At 36.3% G+C, this 22,316-nt stretch overlaps 1 protein-coding gene across 1 annotated transcript in view; it reads right to left on the bottom strand.

Annotated features, from left to right (window-relative positions):
- The window catches only part of eys (eyes shut homolog), a gene marked incomplete at both ends in the record, with an annotated part of 188,641 nt that overhangs the window by 90,572 nt on the left and 75,753 nt on the right, over positions 1–22,316 (bottom strand). Inside the window, 6 exons of the mRNA XM_079248768.1 lie at positions 2,613–2,812; positions 3,225–3,303; positions 3,611–3,782; positions 11,786–11,931; positions 13,293–13,400; positions 13,816–13,912. Coding sequence (XP_079104894.1) covers positions 2,613–2,812; positions 3,225–3,303; positions 3,611–3,782; positions 11,786–11,931; positions 13,293–13,400; positions 13,816–13,912 — 802 coding nt within the window. The remainder of the gene's footprint in view (positions 1–2,612; positions 2,813–3,224; positions 3,304–3,610; positions 3,783–11,785; positions 11,932–13,292; positions 13,401–13,815; positions 13,913–22,316) is intronic.

Raw genomic sequence — 22,316 nt, 5'->3', positions numbered from 1 at the left:
CAGCAGTGGTGGAGAAAGATGCATTGCATCATAATTACAGCTTACTGGAGGTATTTGGAGTATTTGTTTGGCCATATGTAATTACCAGTTTACTCTGTGAACATCATGTGAACAAATACGAGCAAGAAATAGTTGGTTAGTGCACATTTATTACCAATGTGTAAATGCTGTCTGGAATTTTTTATGCCTGATCACTAGTTTGGTTTAATTTATGTTTGTACGGGACATGCTTTACAAACAAACAATGACATAGCCTTGATATAAAGTCTTCAAGTGAAATATTGGTGTAATTTTTGTGTGACTAGTAGAGCTGCTATATTCTGCTACTAGTATAAGTTCCTTTAACTGCAGTTGTTTACCTATTGTCTCATCGTTGCTGATCAACCTGTGAAACTCATGAATTGATCAGCCACTACTATATTAAGAAATATCTCCTGTCATTAGGAATAGTTTGACCTTCTCAGCTTTAGAATGGACTGAAACATCAGATCTCAAACCTTTTTTCTTGGAAGACTTTGGAAGACTGTTCCTTCAGGGATTGATGCATGGAAAATTTAGCAGCATGAACGAATACTTTAATCTTTATTCAGCACAACACTCCATCAAAAGGAATGAAGTACTTTTGAGACGATCTTCTGCACTTCCTCTGTTGATGCTGTTTCTTGAGAATTAGGGGTCTCACTTGAGGTAAACATTTTGTTAAGGGACGAAAGCACGGCATCTGAAACGGGCTTTAGAACATCCGGCTGAGATAAGAAAACAGGCTAATGTCAGATTCCATGGATGAAGTCTCATAAAGCCCTTTTCCACTAGCAGCTGCGTCGCCCTACCCCATTTCAGCCGACACCACACCACCTGGTTTCAGTCATTTCCGTGACAATCGAGCCTCCCTCATTGTGGGCGGGGTCTCTGTAACAAGGCGCCTGATTAGCATTGTGAAATGATTAGTTTGCGATACACACGGCACATCAACGGAGGACATCGAGGTCATGTTTAACCTGCTGCTTGGTCTATGGCTTGTAATCAGGACAAGATTCCATGAAGAGAGCCAGAAAAGACTGTCAAGTTTTTGTGCTGCTGCCTGCTGATACGACCCAAAGTTGTTTTCAGGAGTTATTTTTTTTGGCCAGAATTCTGGCCTATAGAGGACAGCAAACTGTACTTGTCACATTTTCAGCCCGCCTCCGCAAAGCCAGAACTCCAAAGGGAGTAGGTGCTAAAGATGTGTCAACTTGGCCTGGGAAGAGCCTGTAGGAAACCAGGAGAAGTGTTGTTGGGCTGGGCTTCGCATGTGCTAGTGGAAAGGGGCCAGCAGATTTGGCTACAAAGGTCACAGCAAACCAAGCAAACAGACAAAAAACCATCATTTCTTTCAACAAGCAGTGCGAAGCACAAACATTTTATCTCTCACACAGTTGGCAAGTCAGAAAGTGGGCAATTTAGGAAGTTACAAACCTATGGTTTGTCTTTACCTGTAATCCATCACTATATGTGGTAGGGCAAAGCAGGGGACAACAAACAACACATATGCAGCTTCTATAAAATTAATAGTCTATAAAAAAAAAAAAATGTAAAAAAAGTTGTCACCAAAAGAAAAAGTCTCACAATTCAATGTTTTACTGGACTGCCTTTAGTTAAGATTACAGCAACATCTGCTGTGGCATGGTTTCGAAAAGCTTCTGCAATGTTACAAGATTTATTTCCGTCCAGGGTTGGATTAAGTTTTTACCAATATCTTGTATTAATGATGGGGGAGTCCGACCCCTGAGTCAAGCCTTCTTTAGCACATCCCAAAAATTCTAAATCAAGTTTGGCCTGGACTCTTTGGTGGACAATCCATGTGTGAAAATGATGTCTAATGCTTCCCTAAGCGAATTTCACAATTGGAGCCCAATGAATCTTGGCATGTAGGAATATGCCTGCACCATCAGGGAAGAATAATGGAAAAACTTTGTTATTACGTATCTTCAAGTAGTCAGATTACCTAATTGTCTAGACAATTAGGTTTCCCCTGCATAGCAGAGTAGAATTATCTTACTTTCACTATTACACATAACCATGAGTTTCACTGTTGTCTTTCTTTGATCGGATTTTCCCCGATATCTAAGTGATTACGATCATGATCATTCACGACTTTTTCTGACCATATTTCTTCCTGCAATCTCCTTAAATGTTTGCTCTGCTTGATGCATACCAATGATTTGACACCTCTTAAATAATATCTACATTATATATATATATATATATATATATATATATATATATATATATATATATATGTATATATATATATATATATATATATATATATATATATATATATATATATATATATATATATATATATATATAGATATCGTTTATGTTAATAAATTAGCCGAGACCCCAAACCTAAACTAAATTGCCATTGCAGTTTAGATTTCATTAAGTATTTCTTGCTGCACAGTCAGTTAAGCCCGTCAAACTAAATTTGACTTTATGATCATTCATAAAAATTTAAACATAATTCAAATAAAAATTCAGCATGCTAAGTCGCCCAGTTAACTATTGTTTCATTAGTGGACAATCTCTACAACTCATTTCATCAAATAATTATTAGTTGACAAACTCACCTGCATGTGAAGTTTGATCCTTCACCATCGAGGCATGTGGCTCCGTTAAAACACAGTGAGACATTAAAGCCAGCATCTTCACAGACATTTATATCTATTTCACAAGTCTTTCCTGTGTAGCCATCCTGACAGAAGCATGCGTATTTATCAATAAGATCAACGCACGAGCCTCCATTCAAGCAGGGACTATGAGCACAATCCTGTAAATGACAAAATAAATGAATAACAATCAAATGTTTTAAGAATGAAACCACAAAGAAATTGCCGTGTTCTATACATGACGCGTTTACGTGTGGTTAAGAATAACTCCAGTTTCAAATGTAATTTTGAGAAATAAACATCAAATTATCAGCAAAGACCATGTAGGCAGTTCAATATTTTTATCTCTAGAGTCCAGCAGAAAGCTGTAGTCTGAATCAATTAGACATTAGAGTAAGCAATTGCTTTTAATCAGGTATTTGTACAATGTTTACATGATCCTGGTAGCGCAATTGACTTATCTTGTAGAAAAGTCAATAGAGTTAATGATACCAAAGGCCATACAAAGACTACAAAGTTCTCCTGACATTTCTCCAGAACACCTTGTGAGTTTATTAATTAAGTTTAACTCACGTCAATGTTTGTTTCACATCTGTTGCCGAGCCACCCAGGTTCACAGAGGCAGGTGTAGGAATACAGTCCATCCTTACAGCTGAGATTTGCCAAAACAGACAGTCACATTAAGATCCATCAAAATCATACTATAAAAAGTATTTATATAAGCAGGTCTTTTGCTGAAAAGTTCAAGCAGAATCTTATAAGAATCCTAATACTACCCTCTAGCTTAATTAGGAATCTAAACACCACAAGGACATGTAAGTGCACCACTCTTAAAACCTGTTGTCAAAAATGTTACCCCTCACTGTGCTGGCGCAGGGGTGCAATTAAATATTCATTCCCATGCCAGTGCTGCACAATTTGTTGTGCTTATGTCTTAAATGATGGAGAAAAGTCTGTACCTCCCATGAAGACAAGGTGCTGACATGCACTCATCAATGTTGGTTTCACAGCGGAGCCCGATGAAGCCATCAGGACACAAGCAGCGATATCGATTAGACCCATCAATACACCTTCCACCATTTTGGCATGGGTTTGAAACACACTCATCAATGTTCACTTCACAATGGGACCCTTGAAAAGAAGCACATTTTAGTAACTCGGATTTCTTTAGTACTTCCGTTTTGAAAGTATTATTTAACAAAAAAAAAAAGCAAACAAAGCAAACAAAAAGGGCAAAAAATGAGACTATAGATCTTAAGAAGTCAGGGACACAGACAATTGACTTTTACATCTAGGAGTAGGAGATTTGATTCTTCATTAAGTCTGAACTCAATTTGATTTTCTAACCGCTTCCAGTCTTGTAAACTAAACCAACAACCTCCTCTGGAGATGTCACAGCTTCTGCTCTGGGTTTTAGATAAATTCATTGTTTTCTTTGTTTGACAAAGTGAGAAGAACTCCAGAACACACCTTCCTCTGAACACGATCCACCAGGCTTTAAGGTACATGGAAACACGAAATAGATTATCAGAAAACTTTGCAACCCAAACAAATGACCTGGACAAACTTTTTTGGCATGTTTTACAAAAAAAAAAAAAAAAGGATCCAGGCTTCATATACAGCAAAATAAATCCAGACATCTAGTTGCTCTTTTTATCCCACAAAAGATTCAAGTCGGCAGTTTTAGGGCGATAACCACAGATTAACTAGTAATAATCCTAATAAGTTACATCAGTCTTTTCCTCAACATCTACTATCCTGCAACGTTTAGATCCAGCCTTTCTCCAGCACATGTGAATCTAATGAACGGCTCAATTCTGGGCCTTTGTTGAGATGAATGACATATGCACAAGGGCATTCAGACATTTCATTCAGTTGTGTTAGAGAAGCGCTGCATCTAAAAGTTGCAGGAGAGTATATCTATCCAGACTTGGGCCCTTCTGGCACACACTAGAAAAAAAGAATTTAGTATGAATTTGACATATGCAGGCCTCGTCCATTTGACAGCTTATTATTTTGCATTTTATATTTGCCAGCAAGCAGAGCATGACTTCTATGTATTGTTTGGGAAGAAGTATTGCCTTGATAAATAAAAGCTACAATCAAGTATAATATCAAATGCAAGATGGTTGAAATTCATCATTGATCTTTGCAGTACATAAGCTTTTTCTTTTTAAACTCTCTTTCCACTAAATCCATCAACTAACCTACATTACCTTTCAGTAAAATATTCAATTAGTCAATCAAGTCTCCTCCCAGCAGTGAGCTAACCGTCCAGATAAAACTGACTTGCCAGCATGACATGTTTTTCCTCTCTGATCTCTTTAGTAACCTTTGATACAAAGTGATCATAGTCTGGCAGGAACAGTAAACATAACTCTGCTGTACGCATTATAATAATGGATATCTGGCCTCTGCAGCTCAGCTATTTCATATCAGCTTATATCTTTCCTGTATGTTTTGCTCCTGTAACTAGCGTGCGGCACATTTAATGTTTTTTAATGAAAATGGTTTTCAACAAGACATGTAATGTAAATTAGTATTAAACCTTGTCTTGGGATTCAGTTTGACTCTTATACTATTATAAAGAGAAAGAAAACCCTTCAACATTTTGTCAGCGCTGACAAAAATTGACAGTATCCAGGTTACACACAAACAGTAAATGCATCCAAACATTAACAAGAAGTAATATTATTCAGGTAAGGGTTTAATTTCAGCAAGTTTTATAGCTTTATAACTCTACCTGCAAACAACTGTTATACTGTAGATAATAGAGAGGGTTTATGTGACTAACAACAAAACTGTTTAAACTCAATACAGTGTAGGTCCTGTATGACTACAGAGCTATGAAAAGGGGCAAGGTTATAGTTTCCCAGATGCTTATTTTGCAACTGGAAAAATAAACATTTTGGTATCAAAATAGCTCACTGACAAATATGTAGAGTAGAGCTAAAATAATCAAGTCCTTCCCCATACACATTAGGGTACTTACAAACCTCAGAGATCCTTTTCCTAATCTTTCCACATGCTTTATTAAATTATAGTAATTTACTTGACGCTTTCGATTAATTTCCTGCTAATGGTTTCATATTATTGTTTGTCATTTCTGTTTATTTCTGTTAATTAGAGCTTTTTAGAAAAAATGCAAAGGATTCTTAAGGGACCCCAGCCAAAAGCTCACTACTCTGTCTATGCAGTTTTAATGGAAGAAATCACATATTTATTGAGTTCACATTTGCCAAGTGTCCTACTTTAAAGTATCACACACTGTCAGGGGGTTAGGGGCACTCTGTCAGTCATGTTAAGAGACAGATGTAGTACACAGACTTCCCCATGAGGACTTGTGAAATAATGTATTTCTGTTTTATCGAATATGCAAATGTTCTGCAACTGTCACCTTCATCTGGTGCTTTTTTTCAGGAGAAAATAATGATGAAGTTAATCATTTTATGTACAGAAGTACGTTATCAGTCTGCTAGTATGGTTGTGTCTTAAAGTGGTTTATTACTGGAGTCCACACAGATCCCAGTCTGTATGCATTGCATGTTGAATATCAGGTTTTAGTTTCTTTCGAAGCAGAATGACACTGCATAACTTAAAACTATAGTTCTTTACATTAAGATAATGAATTATTTGTTTAGAAAATGTGCCAAAAATCCACCGTTTCTAGCTTTATAAGTATATGTGCTTCCCACTGGCTGTAAATATCTTTGGGATTTTGTTTGTCAGTCAAGCAATTTGAAATGAAAAACCTATTATTCCTTTTTTGCAGTTATATTGTTAAATATGAACAAATAACCTTAATTTTTAACAAAAATTGCAATTTCTTCTGTTAATCTTGAACTTGTAAAACATTTAAAAATAAATAAATAAATGAATAACTGCAGCATGTGCTTTTGTTTTTCTAGCAGTCGACTGATGTTAAAACAGAATAAATAGCCCTCTCCAAAATAATGATGGATATAAAGACGTATGAAGCTCAAAATAAAGTCGATCAAGCCAAAGCTGCAGGGTAGTGTTTGCAGTCATCATCGTTTTAATGCATAGGCATATCGAAACCGAAGTCTGTGATCATAACTTTGATGTAAAACCGCCTCGTCAGTGTCAGTTCGCCTGCCAGTCAGACTAACACATACCTGCTTTTGTTGTCCTGTAAATCACTTACTTTTACTCAACCTGCATCTTATAAGTAGGTGCTCACATGTCAGAAGACCACATCAGAGAACATACTAGGAAATGCATGTTAAATTCAAACTGAAAAGAAAAACACACATTAACAAAAGAAGGGATGGCTGGAGTCACGGCTGTTGATATAAATCCCGTAGGTGAACAGATTGGGTGGAGGGTGCGGGGACGATCTAAAATACTCATCCAGAAACAGAACAGCAGGCAAGAAAAGCAAGCATATCAACGAGGACCCTGTTTCACAGTTAGCAAACCAAGCCTGTCAACACCAGCAAATGGACTAAAGGTAGGAATCCCACAATACACTGAATAGAAGCTTTGAAGAGATTTCACATCTTCACTTCCGAAAGGACTTCATTCAGCCACTACATCACTTCAAAGGACACATTCAGTTTTTCAGAGACTTTGCTGATGAAATAGAGCAGTTCAAAGAATAAACAAAGAACATAAAGGTCCGCAGACTCTTAGAAAGATGGACCAGTAATAAGCCTTTCCGAACGCAGACGCTGTCTGAATTTACTTGACACTTCCTGCAACCAGAAAAAAATCCTTTTCCAGACTTGGACTCAGACTGAGGTTGCTGTACAGTGGAACTGGACTCAGCTTAATGTTGAGCACATGGAAAGAAATGTTATTAGAGCTTTACCAGACTTTACTGCTTCACATAAAACCAAGTGAAAGAGCATCTAAAGGTAGATATGGACTTAATAAATGTTATTATTGATCTATTTGTCCAATACATCTGTGTTTGCTCAAACTCTGATTGGACAGAGGAGGTATCTAATAGGACAATGACTGACGACACAAAAATGATTTCTTATTATGTTGTTCTGTTTGCTTTTGACTTTGTTGTGTGCATACAAGAATTCTATGGACTCCTTTAATTTCGATGTAACAAGTCCGACTTGTTTGTGGCATGACAGCCATTATTTTGTCCTCAGTTGCTGCATGTAAATGGACTTACAGGTAGTATAAATGTGCAAGCTAGATGTAGCATTGGTATTGGAGCACAGGGGTTCTTGTGGTGAACATTTTCTAACACAATGTGTATTTTGTTAATCCTCCAGAGACCATGTCACCACCAGTCAGTTTTAATTAGATTTAGTTCCTGATTTACATCAATGAGCTCATGCATGATTGAAATGAGGCATCGTTTCTTTACAGAAAAGTTGCTCAATTATGTTTTTATGTGACTTTTCACCTCTGGGGGTACCACAAATGAAATTGTGCATTTAAATGTTGAGGTAAAGTAACAAATTTGAAAGGGTGACTAAATAAACTGAAGCTGTCTGCCTAGTTAAGTGCCAGGAAAGCAAAGAGTACAAATAAGGTTTCTTTCTTCTTTGTTTATCCCTGGTTTGGGTGATGAGTTACTCCGACAGAAAGTTCTCCTATGATGACTCAATAGATAACAGCTCTGAAATAATTGGAAAGTTGTCACATATCATTAGAGTTTAAAATTGTTACAAATAAAAGTGTCTAAGAAGGGAAAAACCTTTCACACCTTCAAGTCTGAATGTTCACTGAGCCTTTGTTGGAGTGCTGATTATTTTGATAATTTATGGTACTAGCAAAAAAGGGGGGGGGGAAAGCGTAAAATTCAAATAAATAAAATTCAGTCTCCCTCCCTCAAGCACAACAAAACACCCATTTCGAAATGACATGGATGATTGTTTAATTCTAAATCACAGCAAGTCCTACTTACAATTCTTCTTTCTTTTGTTAACAAAAAGAAAAACTATAAAACAAAAGAAAACAAATCAATAAGTGTTGTTTAATTTTAGAAGTAGGGATGTTATAGGCTGCTATTTATCATGTAAGTGTGCCAGAGATTACGTGCCATTCCTAAAATATCTTGAAGACTTACAGGAAACGAGAGAAGAAAAATGACGACTGACCCATCGTTAATCATCTGGTTAGCTTTTCATCTGCAAGCTCAGACAGATGGAAAAAAAACAGGACCGGGAATTTATTTATTGCCTCCTGTGTTTTATCATGAAATAAAATAAACTGTGTTTATAGTCCACAAAATCCATCATTTTCACAGCTGTTTCATTTAGAGAGAAAAAAAAAAGTTTAACAACTATTCTTTTGTACTTTTTTTTTTTATGAGCAGTGAAAAAGATTAACTACAAAATGAGATAATACTGTAATGCAGTCTGTAAAAGAGAGAGTGATGGAGTGTGATCGCAATAGGAGGTGTAATGGAATTGAGAAAAAGCAGAATAAAAATCTGTAAATGTATTCTCAATTACTACAAAATAAACCATGACAATACATGCAAATACAATTTAGATGTAAATTATTTCTAGAATGTTATTTCCTTGTGAAAAAGGCATAATTTTTACAAACAAATATTAGTTTTTATGATTAGAAATAAACTGTATTACTTGGCCAGTATATTTCAACAAATTAAAAGAAAACAGTTAAAGCCGACTAGCATCACTAGTGGGATACTGGTCTGGGATAGCCACAGTATGAAACTAAAATAAATATTATGATTATGCAAATTTACAATTAATTTGGACTCAATGTGGGTTTTATAATTGTTCAACATAAACAGAAAATAGTGTGATACTTGTATGTATTTCAACTATACATTTTTTGAGATTTTTTTTAATGAGTTTGGCATATTAAAACAAATATACAATTCCTATATAGTTGAGTAATATATATATATATATATATATATATATATATATATATATATATATATATATATATATATATATATATATATATATGTGTGTGTGTGTGTGTGTATGGGTTCTGTCTCAGAGTGTTAAGAACTGCTTTAAAATAGTTAATAGTTAATAGTTTAAAATAATTCTAAATGCACTGAATTGGACAGAAAGCTCTACTTGTATTTAATAGAAACTACATCACAAATGCAGACACTGTGGCAAATACAGACATATCCACACTTTCTATAAGTTCACAAGGTAAAAAAAAAGATTGTATTTCTTAAAGCCTCACCAACAACAAGAAACACAGCAAAGGCTGAGCATCATCATCCAACAATGTGCTGACTGTGGAAACTGCGACAATGTGCTGATTGCACTGTACAATCACTCAGGGGAGCGCACTCACTAATGATGGGTGAAGAAGAGAAAACAGAAGGTGACGAATACTGTGCTTAAACCGTGATTTATATAAACAAGATCAGCCATTAATCATGTCACTGCAGTGACTTATGACCTCCAAACAGAGTTTGGCACCTACAGTATGTACAGTTAAATAATATATTACTGGAACTACAGAGCCTTTTACGCCAAACATCCTAAATAATATTCTGTCAACTGAGATCTAAGCATCTGTCAAAGTATGCGTTCCAGCTGAGAGAAGACAACCAAATGACAGTATCTAAAAATAAAGCACGATTATATGTGATTAGGTCTGAACTGGAGTCTAATTGAACAAGCAAAACATAATGACACCTGACTCGGTAAAGAAGTGAAGAACACAGCAGACTAAAAGGAACAAAAAGTCTTTAATCTCTCTATTTATTCTCTATGTGGGTCATGCTGACATTTATAAAGCGATAGAAAAATATGATAAAAAACAGAAAAAGCTCAATTTTTTTCAGACTATTGTTTTTACTCAAAGCCTTCTTGTTATGTCTTTTAAAAAAAGGCTTTGAAGATTTGCCATTAGTTTTAAAAATAAGACAGCAGCAGTGTAAAGACAATCTTTGCATCTGTTTGCAAGGACATCCTGAAGCCACATTTATTACAAACGCAGATGCAAGCATCCAAATCCATAACAGTGCTAATGCAGGTGGGAATGAAGTGTCAACATAGTTTAATCACATGACAACTGAAGCGACATAAAACCAGACTGATTTATCAGTAAGCTGCGTCAACTATTGCAACAAATGAAAATTAAATAGAACCTTTTGAATGCAAAAAGTAGAGTACCCATTCACTGCCCTGATGGCAAAAGTAGATAATATGTTAATCTCATTGTCTAACAAAACAAGTCATTCACAAGTACTTCAGCCGCAGAGGAGATGGCACTTCCCACCATAAAAGTACATTTAATTAATTCTAGTTAAGCTACTGCAACAAAGAAGAGTCATTCTAAGAAAGGCAAATGTAAGTCTAGACAAACATTCAAAGAACAAATAGCTACAGAACAGAGTTCCACCGTGAACTCATCTCTTTTTGTGTTTATTTTATTTATCTATTTTAGAAAAAGTTGGAATGCTGCAACATGTTACTAGAGCAAATATTTTGTATGAGTTCTGGTTGATTTGAGCCAATCCGGACCGTATCCTCTGGCCGTTTGCTCTCTTGGGGGACCCTGTTTCCTCAGATGAGCTTAGAGAAACAGAAAAAGTAATGACTTGTACTATGCTGTGTGTAGGCCTAATAATAAAAGCTGCTTCTGTGGGAATTGGGCCATGTGTGTCAGGTTCTGCTCTCCAGAGTCGCAATACCTCTGAGATTCAGCCACCCCCCCCCCGCCCGTTTTTCTCTCTCAACTGGGGAAGGATAAATTGATGATACAGAGTGGAAGACAAATGAAATTAATCTTCCCAGTACCTGACAGGGATCTGCTTTGGATGGTGTGCGCGCACACACACACACACCTATATATATATATATATCTATATCTATATATCTATATCTATATCTATATCTATATATATATATATATATATATATATATATATATATTTATAAAACAACAATAGCATCCGGAGACTAAAAGGACTGATGAAATCACATAAAACCAACATTTTTATCAGATAAAACAGGTGACGTGGATTTGTTTTGTTAGCTTTACTAAAAGGCAGAGACTGTGTCTTGCAGGTCAATTAAAACCAGATACACTAAGCCAGATCTGTGTCAGAATTGCCTCAAAAGCAGGCAGCCGCTGCAGTCATCATGATAAGCTTTTTAGACTCTTATATTGATCTTTATGTCACCTAAGGGCAAAACAGCTACCTGTGTATCCAGGCCGGCAGACACACTTGAAGCCCCCAGGCATGTTGATACAGATGCCCTCATGTAGGCAAGGTGAAACTTCACACTCGTTCACATCCAGGTCACACAGCGTTCCAAAATAACCAGGAGGGCAAATGCAGTGGAACCTAAAGAGGATGGGAGAACTCTGAATGATGAAGGGATGAGGTAAAATCCTACCAACGCGTCAGAAAGTAAACGGATAGTTTTATGGTGGGTTCTTACACATTTTAGAATTATTTTAATTATTCATCTCAGTAAATAAATACACAGCCTTGAAGAAAGCAGTTAAAAGTGGGATTTGTGTGCCTTTAAGAGAACAAAAGCAAAAGATTTCCTGAATTGTCAAGCTGATCCTTTAAAAAAAAAAGAAAATAGAAAATGAAAAATAACAATGCTTAAGCAATTTTTCTAGTGTGTAACTTAATTTAAATTTCGCTTGATGGCTTATGACTATAGAGAGGAGCTCAATCTGTCCAATGATATGGTTTATTCAATCCGCGTCCCTCTCTGGATCTAATTTCACCGAACCACACATCTCAGAGGAGACAGTTATTGTGTTTGAAAAAGAAGTAATAAGAAATCATCCAATTAGACACCTCCATACTAAAAGCTAAAGCATAATGTTTGATTAGATACATTTATCAGTAAAGCAGTTATATCTAACAAATTTTCTTAAATATGCTAAAGACATCAGAAGTGCTTTTAGTGGAGGATGTTAAAGGCTGGACTGGTCCCAGCGCTGCTTAAACAACTCACACTGTCTTTGCTGCCCTCCATCACAATTAGTCTGGAATGATCATAAGAAGCTGGATATGGAAACACTGAAATGGGCTGAAAGGGTTTCACAGAGGATGAGTCAGCAGAGCAATACCGACCGATTTGCTTTGCTTGTTGGTTCAGGGAGATGAAGATGGACACAGAGATCCAGGTAAGGTGGTTTTGCAACGCACCTGGTATGAACTCCCTGGACTGTGGAGCCAGGGGAGGGCTCTGATCAGGGCCAGGTCACGAGGGAACAAAGTCATGATGGGAGACAAACTGGAAACAAACCATTTAGGACTCAAATTGGCCCTGGGACTTCACTATCCATCTGTCTGACTAAGCCAGGAAGCCCCGTGGCTCCCATTAAGCACAGCGGTGAAAAGCACCGGTGGAGTAGAGCCCAATCTAGATACATGATGTGTTCCTGCTGAATTCGCTTGCCGTCTTTAAAAGGGAATCTTATGTGTGTCAAGGATGAAGACGGGCTTGTTATATAAGGCGAAAGACTTTAAAGAGCAGCACCACAACCTCGTGTGTTTTCTTTGGAGAATGGTTTTGTTTGTTTGCCTCTCTAAACACACTCATGAAATTAATTGGGCCTGGCCTTTACTGATATGTGCGATTTTTAAATCCACGCTATGAAAAATAGATGAGGTGCAGAGTCGAAACAAAAAAGGAATAAGCCAAAAAAAAAATTAAGACTATAAATCATATTCATGCTTACTTGTTCACAAGGTCTTGACAGATGGCTGCATTGCTGCAAGGGCTAGAGGAGCACTCATTGACGTCTTGCTCACAGTGAAGGCCAGAAAAGCCCATCTTACAATCACACCTGCAAGAGAAAAATCATTTATATTGACAATTTTCCTCAGATAGAAAATAGGGGATTTATGTTTCCTGCAGGTGCACACACAGAAAGAAAAATCTATAGGAACTGACTGATATTAAATACATATCATATTAAGCCTGTTTATCTTCATGGTATCGAAAAATATGAGCTACTATCGATTTAAAAAGAAACAAAACATGAAAATAATTAGGCTCAAAACAATTTGACCTGATTTAAAAAAGGAAACAAAAGTTTATCTCAGAGTAATCTACATAAAAAATAAGTGTATGTTTCCTTAAACACATACACACAGACTGCTTCCAACATTGTACATTTACTCAAGTTTATGGCTTATAATGAAAAATCCTGACCTTTCTTCTCTGCTGAGAAATGAACTGCTGGTTGTAACACTTTTTACCTGTAACTATTGACCTGGTCCACACAGTCGGCCTGGTTTTGGCATGGATTCGAACCACACTCATTGATGTCAATTTCACACCAACTTCCTTCAAATCCTGAAAGATAGATGAGATGGTCATGGATCAGCAAACCCCACTACATCCTGAAAACGTCAGGGCCGATGATAACAAAGGCCCCAGTGAATGCCATTTTAATGGAACTAGTAGCCCCTGTAGCATATCTCATCTTCCAGCTCTCAGCACTCACTGTTTCCCCTTTGAGAGTGTGTAAGTCTAATAATACTTTAGTGCCACAGACAGATTGGTCTGAGGGTTAGTGGTTTGGGGTTTGGGAGGTGTGTGTCTTTGTCGTGGCTGTGCCTTTGTGTATGTATGTGAGAGAGGGGAAGTCTGTGAGTAGGGGGACATCTTGTTAAGTTAGGGTAAGAGGGAGAGGCTAAGCCCAAGAGCTCTTTTGCCCTCGTTCATTAGGGGGTTGAGGTTCAAGACGGCTAAGCAGATCAGCATGGATGTTTTGCTCTACATGTGAAGGCAGCCTGGGAGCCTGTGCTGCTCAGCCTGTCGGAGGTATTCCTCTGGAGCTTTGCCTCGGTCCGGACCACTGGTTGCTTTTCTGCTTAGTTTCAGCATCTCTAATAGCCAGGGCTGGTTTTAATTTAGCATTTGAATAATACCATAAATACATGAACTCAAATGCTCAACTGCGTAGCAGCATGTTGGATACAAAGAGCATGTTGGATACAAAGACTTGTGATTCATGAGGAAATAAGAAAAATATTTGAATAAATTAGAGTAATTTTACATCAGCTGGAAGGTTTGGAAAAAAAAAAAAAAACTTGACAGGACAAGAAGTTGAAATGAAGCATTGTAATATCTCATCGTGCATTACAAATAAAGTCTGTTGTTTTACTAAAAGATTAGCAAGAATTCGAAGACAGTCATGCAGAAAGAGGATTAAGGCAGAAAGTGCAGAATAGTTATCCAAATTATGGAAAAAAAGCTACAGCTTAGGAGAAATTAGTCGAATTCATGTTTCAACTGTGATTTTGTTTTTGTAACAAAAATACATGTCGCGACAGTTGAGCACTTCACAATTCCCAGCCATAAAATAAACTTTCCCGAGTATGTCAGCGAACCGGTGTGACAGATTAATTCAGGTTCTGCGAAAATGTGTGAGTTTTTCAGCAATTTACAACACTTCTTTGGACATAACTCAATTTTGCTTTAATCACTATGAACTCCCAGAATAATCCTCTCTGAAACAAGGTTTTCACAACTTTTAACTGACAATGTTAACGGACCATAAAGAGGAATAAGCAGTCATTAAATCATATTGACCAGAGAACTAGCAGAGGTTTAATTTCTTTTAAGTAAATTAGACAGAAAAAATAGTAAAATAAAATAATATTAATAATAAACATTTCAATTTTTGATCATTTAAAACTATTCCTGCATCTCTATAAAAAAAAGTATTTTCATTTTCGATAATGCAAAGCAAGAAAAAAAAGGAAGTTATCAACACATACATACAGAGTGACACTGCTCTGTGTAGCTTTAGTTGTAAAAATGAGAGGGAATCTACAAGATTACACAGAACACTGAGCATCTGGTGAATTATGGGACAACACAATTTTCCCAAGCTGGTCTGTCAGTCAAAGCCCCGGTAGAGCACCTTAGGGACTGTTTCAAGTGTCAATGCAATGTAATGCATCTTCTGCCACTAAACAGTGACTGGAGGCTTCTCTTTGACAGAGTACAGAAAGGGAAACCCAAGGCACAAGCCCACAAAGTCATTCCATCATCTGGCGAGAGCTGCAGTCTGTGATCGCTGCTGCTGCCAGTAAATGTCTCAGAGGAGCAGAAATTGTGGGTAATCTCGAGTGGATACTGAACTCATTCTGATTGACATTTCAATTGAAAAATGAGGAATATCTTCGTTTTAAGAGAGTTTGGTTTGGACTGCGATGATTGTCTTCAGTCATTCAGATGTAGCAGTTTCTCAAAAACGGGGGGGCTAATCTAAAATCATATAGCCGGCTGCCTGTGCAATATAGGTTATGATCTCTGTCTGTGGTGTCATCTGTGTGCTGTCATACATCAAATGTCAGATGTCACTGGTGGTTTAGTCTGTGCAGGATTTTCAGGGTTAAATTGAAATACATCAAGACAGAAAGTTTTGTGTCATAGTTCCGGCTATATGAGTTACTGATCTTAATCATTTTCTTAACATATTTATTTTTTACTTTTTAAACACACAATAGTAATAAAATAAATTAAAACAAGTATGATTTTTTTTTTGGTAAAACATTACCAGAAAATTCAACATTTGGCTGTCTAACTTAATTTGTCGATGAGTGTAGCAGGCTTATTGAGCAAAGTAAGATTAAAAAAATAAAAAAACAAAAAACAAAAATAAAAAATATGCGTCTTGAAATATCTTTAATACCTGTCACACAATCTAATTCTCCTGTGATGCAGAAGCACAAAATGACCAAAGAAACTGTCCTGGATAATAAATAAACTTGGTTCTATAGGTCTCAGTTCTAAAAGACTAAAAATACATTAAATCACTTTTAAATTCAGTGAATTAAAAACACATGAATAGACAGATGAGCCAAATATGAAATTATTCATCAGAGCTGTGTTTTTAACAAGCAAGCATCGCAGCAGGCTTGTGAGTCCTTCTCATGCAAAGACCACAAAAAAAAAAAAAAAACTGGGTTACTTGAATAAATGGGTTAAGAATAGAAATCTCTTTGCATGTAAACAGCAGCCAGTGAAGCCTATTTACCACACGGCTCCGCACCTGGACCACCTCTTCAGCTCCACGTCGGAAGGCACAAAATGATTAAACACAAAGTTTATTTAAAATGTGTTTACTGTACAGCTGTTACTGACCCCAGACTATTTTTATACATTATGTATAAATGAAGCCCTCAAGTTGTTTGTTACTAAAGGTTCAGCCGACTAACCAAAATAGCTTTTATCAGTTTACTTTTTGTTTGTTTGTTTTAAATAGCATCCCCGTTTGTGTTTACATGTGGCTATCTTATTGGTTTAACCTGACAAAGTGCTTGTTTGAGTTTGTTGACCTTTTTCCAGCTCGTGCTATTCTTTTTCTAAACTGTAAGAAAAAGCCTTTCCAGCCACATGCAGACTGCTACTGAAGCTGGAAACTGCAAACCATAATATCAATATTCATTTTGTGAGGCAAAAAAAAAAAAAAAAAAAACGTCTGCTGCCTCTGAGTTGAAGCATGATCATCCCTTCTTGTCTGTTTGTTGTTGTAAAGCCAGAACTCTAATAAATGTTGGAGAGAGCAAGAAGTGAAAGGAAAGAGCCATGTGAAACAGCCCGGGCGCAGGTGTCTCGTCTCTGGGGTCTGCACCAAAGACACACACTTGCATTAAATGACCTACCATAATGGTACACGAGATCGCTTCTATTGTGGGTCCCCCCCCCCCCCTCAGATTTTTATTCTTTTTTTTTTTTTAATTAATGAATGAATAAATAGTTTGCTCCAAATCTAAGGTTCATCTGAGATGAAAGTTTCATGCTGCTGAAGAATATTTGATCTTATAGCATTTTTTGATAAAAAATAATGCTTTGTTCTTAAAAGTTTCGGATTTTTGAACATGTGTATTGCAGGCAGTTGCTTATTCTTTAAAGTGCGCTTAACTCGCCACTAAGAAGGCATTTATGAAAATGTGAGTCATTGCGATGCCATTAGGGTCTCATACATACCATGCTCTTAAGAAGAGTCACATTTAACAAGAGCCCTCCCATGCATGGCCTCCTCACATTGCTACTGTTTGCACAAACAAAGGGTATAAACACATCTTGAAGGAAACATCTGTACAATCCGTGCCTGCAAAGGAAAACACAGCCTTCTGATGCAGGAAGGGGTATGTAGATTAAAAAATAAGAGAAAGAAATGTAGATTGTGGGGGCAAAAAGATGAAGCATGTTTAGTTTCCTTATATGGCAATGTTGCTGTAAGTGTTTCTTTTGTTGCTTCTTTTATGCCTGCATTTAGAATGCTCAAGAGCCAAATCCGAGACCTTTTATACAGATAGCTGAGATGCTGAAGTGCCTGGAAATAAGACACTGTAGAGTCCAACAAAGGCACACACATTTGCGATACAAAGACAAACATTCACCAACAATCCAGACATGCCCCGCAGCAAATTGCAGATTTGGTGTAAAGCATTTTCGCCCTTTCACAAAGTAAAAGAAGAAAAACCTCAGCTAAAAAAAAAAACCCAAAAAAAGCATTTAAAGTAGTTGTGAATGCAGCTTTCTGTAGGAGAGAATAACGTCCGTCACCATTCAGATGCACCAAAGATCCCAATAACTCCCAACACACTTAAGAAAAAAAAAAAAAAAAAACTGAATAATTGTAGCTGTGCATTTGCAAAAAATATTTAATGAATTAGTTATTTTCAGTGAGCATATCTGTATGTTCACGTTTTACATAGGATGATTCTGAGATGTAAATATTGACTACACTTAAAGTTGTTCTTTCCACTGGGAAAAAAGAATGAGAAAAATACTGCAAACATTCAAGGTTATTTACAAATACTTTGCATTTTAAGTAATTCACAGCATCTGATCTCTTTCTGTTAGTCCCATGATAGGTACTGATAAGAGCAGATACACAACGCAGATAGCACCAGTCTTACAGCAGTTATAAGAAACACTTTGAGATTATATTATAAACACCTTTCAGTTTTAGTAGCACTGTTGCTATTTTTCAAATCAAACTCAAGACTAACCTTTGTGGCCTTTTTGTTAAATCAATTTCTTCTTCTTTTTGCATTTACATGAATTTATATTGATGTGGCATCAGTGAGCAGACCAGAGTTTTTCACTGCACTGACATTTGAACAGTGTTTTCCTCATTTGAAAGTGTGTTTAGACAAATGGCATTTGTCATTTAGCGTTCTGTACCGCCAAATAACAAAATGTTCTACTTTTGTTCTCTATAGTCATTTGGAAGACTTCTTTCTGAGGCCACAGTGCTAACTACTACGCCACTGTACTATAATTGAGAAAAGAGAAAAAAGAAAAAAAAGAAAAAAAACACTCTCCCCTCACCCACCCTTCCCATATTCTCTGGCTATTCATCTCAATCTCAGGTGCTCTACCAGTTCTGGGAACTTGAGGGTCCTACGCCATATCTTAGCTGTTCCTAGGACTGTGCTCTTCTGTATGGAAATGTCTGATGTTTCTCCAGGTATCTGTTCGAGCCACTTCTCCAGTAAGGGGGACACAGTCACCTAGGGAGGTGTCTCCAGTCCGTTTTCTGCAAATATGTTCCTGTACACTATCGGCTACTTGGTTATGTTGTTCCATGTATTCATTGCCTGCCAGTATTTTGCACCCTGCTGTGAGGTGCTGGATTCTTTCAGGGGTTTCCTTGTACAGTCTGCACCTGGAGTCCTGCCTGGTGTGGTAGATGTGAGCCTCGATGGTCCTGGTACTCAAGGCTTGGTCCTGTGCTGCCATGATTAGTGCCTCTGTTCTTCAGCCCTCTCTAATTATATTCTTTGTGTACACACACACACACACATATATATATATACACACACATATATATATATATATATATATATATATATATACACACATTATATATATATATATATATATATATATATATATACACACATTATATATATATATATATATATATATATATATATACACACATTATATATATATATATATATATATATATATATATATATATATATACACACATTATATATATATACACACATTATATATATATATATATATATATATATATATATATATATATATATATATATATATATATATATAATGTGTGTGTATATATATATATATATATATGTGTATATATGTGTATACAAATATATATATATATATATATATATATATATATATATATATATATATATATATATATATATATATATATATATACATATATATATATATATATATATATACACAAACACACACACATATATATACATATTTAAAAGTAAATCTTATTTAAATGGGATTTTATGTTTTTTCTTTATTATTAATGTTTATCATTCATAAGTTCATTGTATTTCTTCAGTTTTTTATCATTCATTCATTCATTATCCTAACCGCTTAATCTGATGAAAGGTCGTTGGGAAGCTGGAGCCTATCCCAGCAGTCCCTCGGCAAAAGGCAGGGTACACCCTGGACCCATTCCATCGCAGGGCCAGACAGAGAAAAACAACCACTCACACTCACACTCACTCCTATAGGCAATTTAGAGTAACCAATCAACCTAACATAAATGTCTTTGGACGGTGGGAGGAAGCCGGAGTACACAGAGAGAACCCACGCATACACGGGGAGAACATGCAATACAGAATATACAGAATCCAAATCATTTATGTGTCAGCGCTGGGAACGGGTCATTTTGCTGGGATGTAGCCTGTGATTTTTAATGCTCATTTTTCTCAATCTTTTAAAAGGATACTGTGCTAATTTGTTTTCTTTATTAACCAAAAGACATTTACACATTAGCTTGATTTTTAGCAAACAAATTCAGACTCAGGATCTTTTTTCCGATATGTAGTTGTTTATCTGATGTTACATTTACCTATTTTTGAGACGTGCTAAAGGTTTTTTGTTATGTCTTCATTTGTTTCTGTTTTTTCTTTTTTACAAGGCTGTAAATTGGTATATTAGTGTGATGAAGAAAGGGTCCAACATGCCCGAGGAGACACTGAAGCATACAGTAATCTTCACAACTGACACTCTCTGATAGCAAATGAGCACTCTGACTACGCATGGGAGCACAGACAAAACAAAAACAACCTTCATTATAAAGTACATAAAGACACCCTGCCGCATGAGTGGATCATTGTATCATATGATTATCTGTCATGTTGCAAGCCCACACACTTGCATATTTTTCTGTATACAGTAGTGTTATATGTATTAATGCTTTTATTTGGTGTGTTACATGTATGGTATCCATTTTTTTCTGTCCCAAATTTTTTTTTCTCTGACTTTTTGGTTATTCCACCATAAACATAAAAAAGGTGTTTTTTCTTTCACCCTCAGGCAGTAAAAGTCAGATTTTCTGGCTTGGATGCAAACACTGTATGATGGTCTGTTTTGAAGTACATCCCATGTCTACATGAAGCCTGACTCCATCCAGCACCATCATGGAGTGTAACGTCGATAACCGCAATCACCCTAATATGTTAAAAGTAACATACTGTATGTTGTTGGCAATAATATATAAAGTCAGACTGACTACTCTGCTAAGAGTAGTCAGTCTGACTCAGGATCTTTTTTCCGATATGTAGTTGCTAAGAGTAGTCAGTCCTTTCAGTCATTCTAGGCTTTAATATATTCATGTGAATCTATTTATTATTGAGAATATTTGAAAAGGATAAATCCTCTAAAACACAGTAAAAAAAACAAAAACAGTTATTCAAGCTGAGGTCTAAAAGTTAAAGAAATGAGCAACCTTCTGATCTCAGCAGTGGTGTTTCACTTACATTTTGTGAACTTTAACCACAGAGGTGTGAACTCATGTTCTGAGGTTAAACACATTCAACATGTTTATGCTTATTTGTCTGTCTGTGTGGCTCCACTTCACTGCTCTCTGATTTACATGCTATGAACTCTGTTTTAAAGACTAGATACTCGTTTGTCTTCAGTGTGAATTGTCAGTTTATTTTCCTTGGAATATATTCTATTTTAGTAATTGCACTAAGAGGAAAAAATGATCATTGCTGACATTAAAAGTCACAATATATTGGTTTTGTTGCATTACGCTAAAAGGATGAGGCATACAAGACATTTTCCATTTTACCTTGTGCAAGGGTGTTATATGCAACTGCTTTAGAGGATCCCACCATCTAAGCCAGGACATTTGTGTAAAAATCTCAGTGTGGCACTTTCCTCCTCCTATAAAGTTTTTATTATTGTTATTAAACGTGTTATGAGCAAATACAAAGCAAAACAGTAAATGTGGTTTGCATAAAGTCTTTATATAAACAGAATTCATAAAAATGATAGAATAGCATGCAATAACACATAAAACACAGCAAGTTCAGTTGACTGAGGATATGTGTTATGTTCTTTTTTACTATGCAGTAACAAGGAAAAGGGTCAGAGACATCCGCATGTATCTGCCAGGGCATCTGCCTTCAAAATTGCAGCACATCTGCTGTAAGTCATCTTGTCCACTTTCTCTATAGATGAGAAAATGAATGCAACAAAGACAGATTTTTTTCAGCACATCTTTGGCAGTAGACATCTTTTTCAATTTCATATTAGGTGTGTGTCAGTTGTGTTGCTGGCATTGCTCCACAGCAGCTCATTAACCAACTGTTTGGTAGGACGCAATCGCAATCTTGTGGAAGGTGAAGGCTAGTGTAGCATGCCATGCAAATAAAGGGGTTTGCTCTCCATCTGGCCAGAAGCACCTTTGGGATTATTTTGAGCTATGGAGACC

This window comes from Telmatherina bonti, assembly GCF_933228915.1.
Source record: "Telmatherina bonti genome assembly, chromosome: 11".
Taxonomy (NCBI): domain Eukaryota; kingdom Metazoa; phylum Chordata; class Actinopteri; order Atheriniformes; family Telmatherinidae; genus Telmatherina; species Telmatherina bonti.
This window is presented reverse-complemented; position numbering and strand designations above follow the sequence as displayed.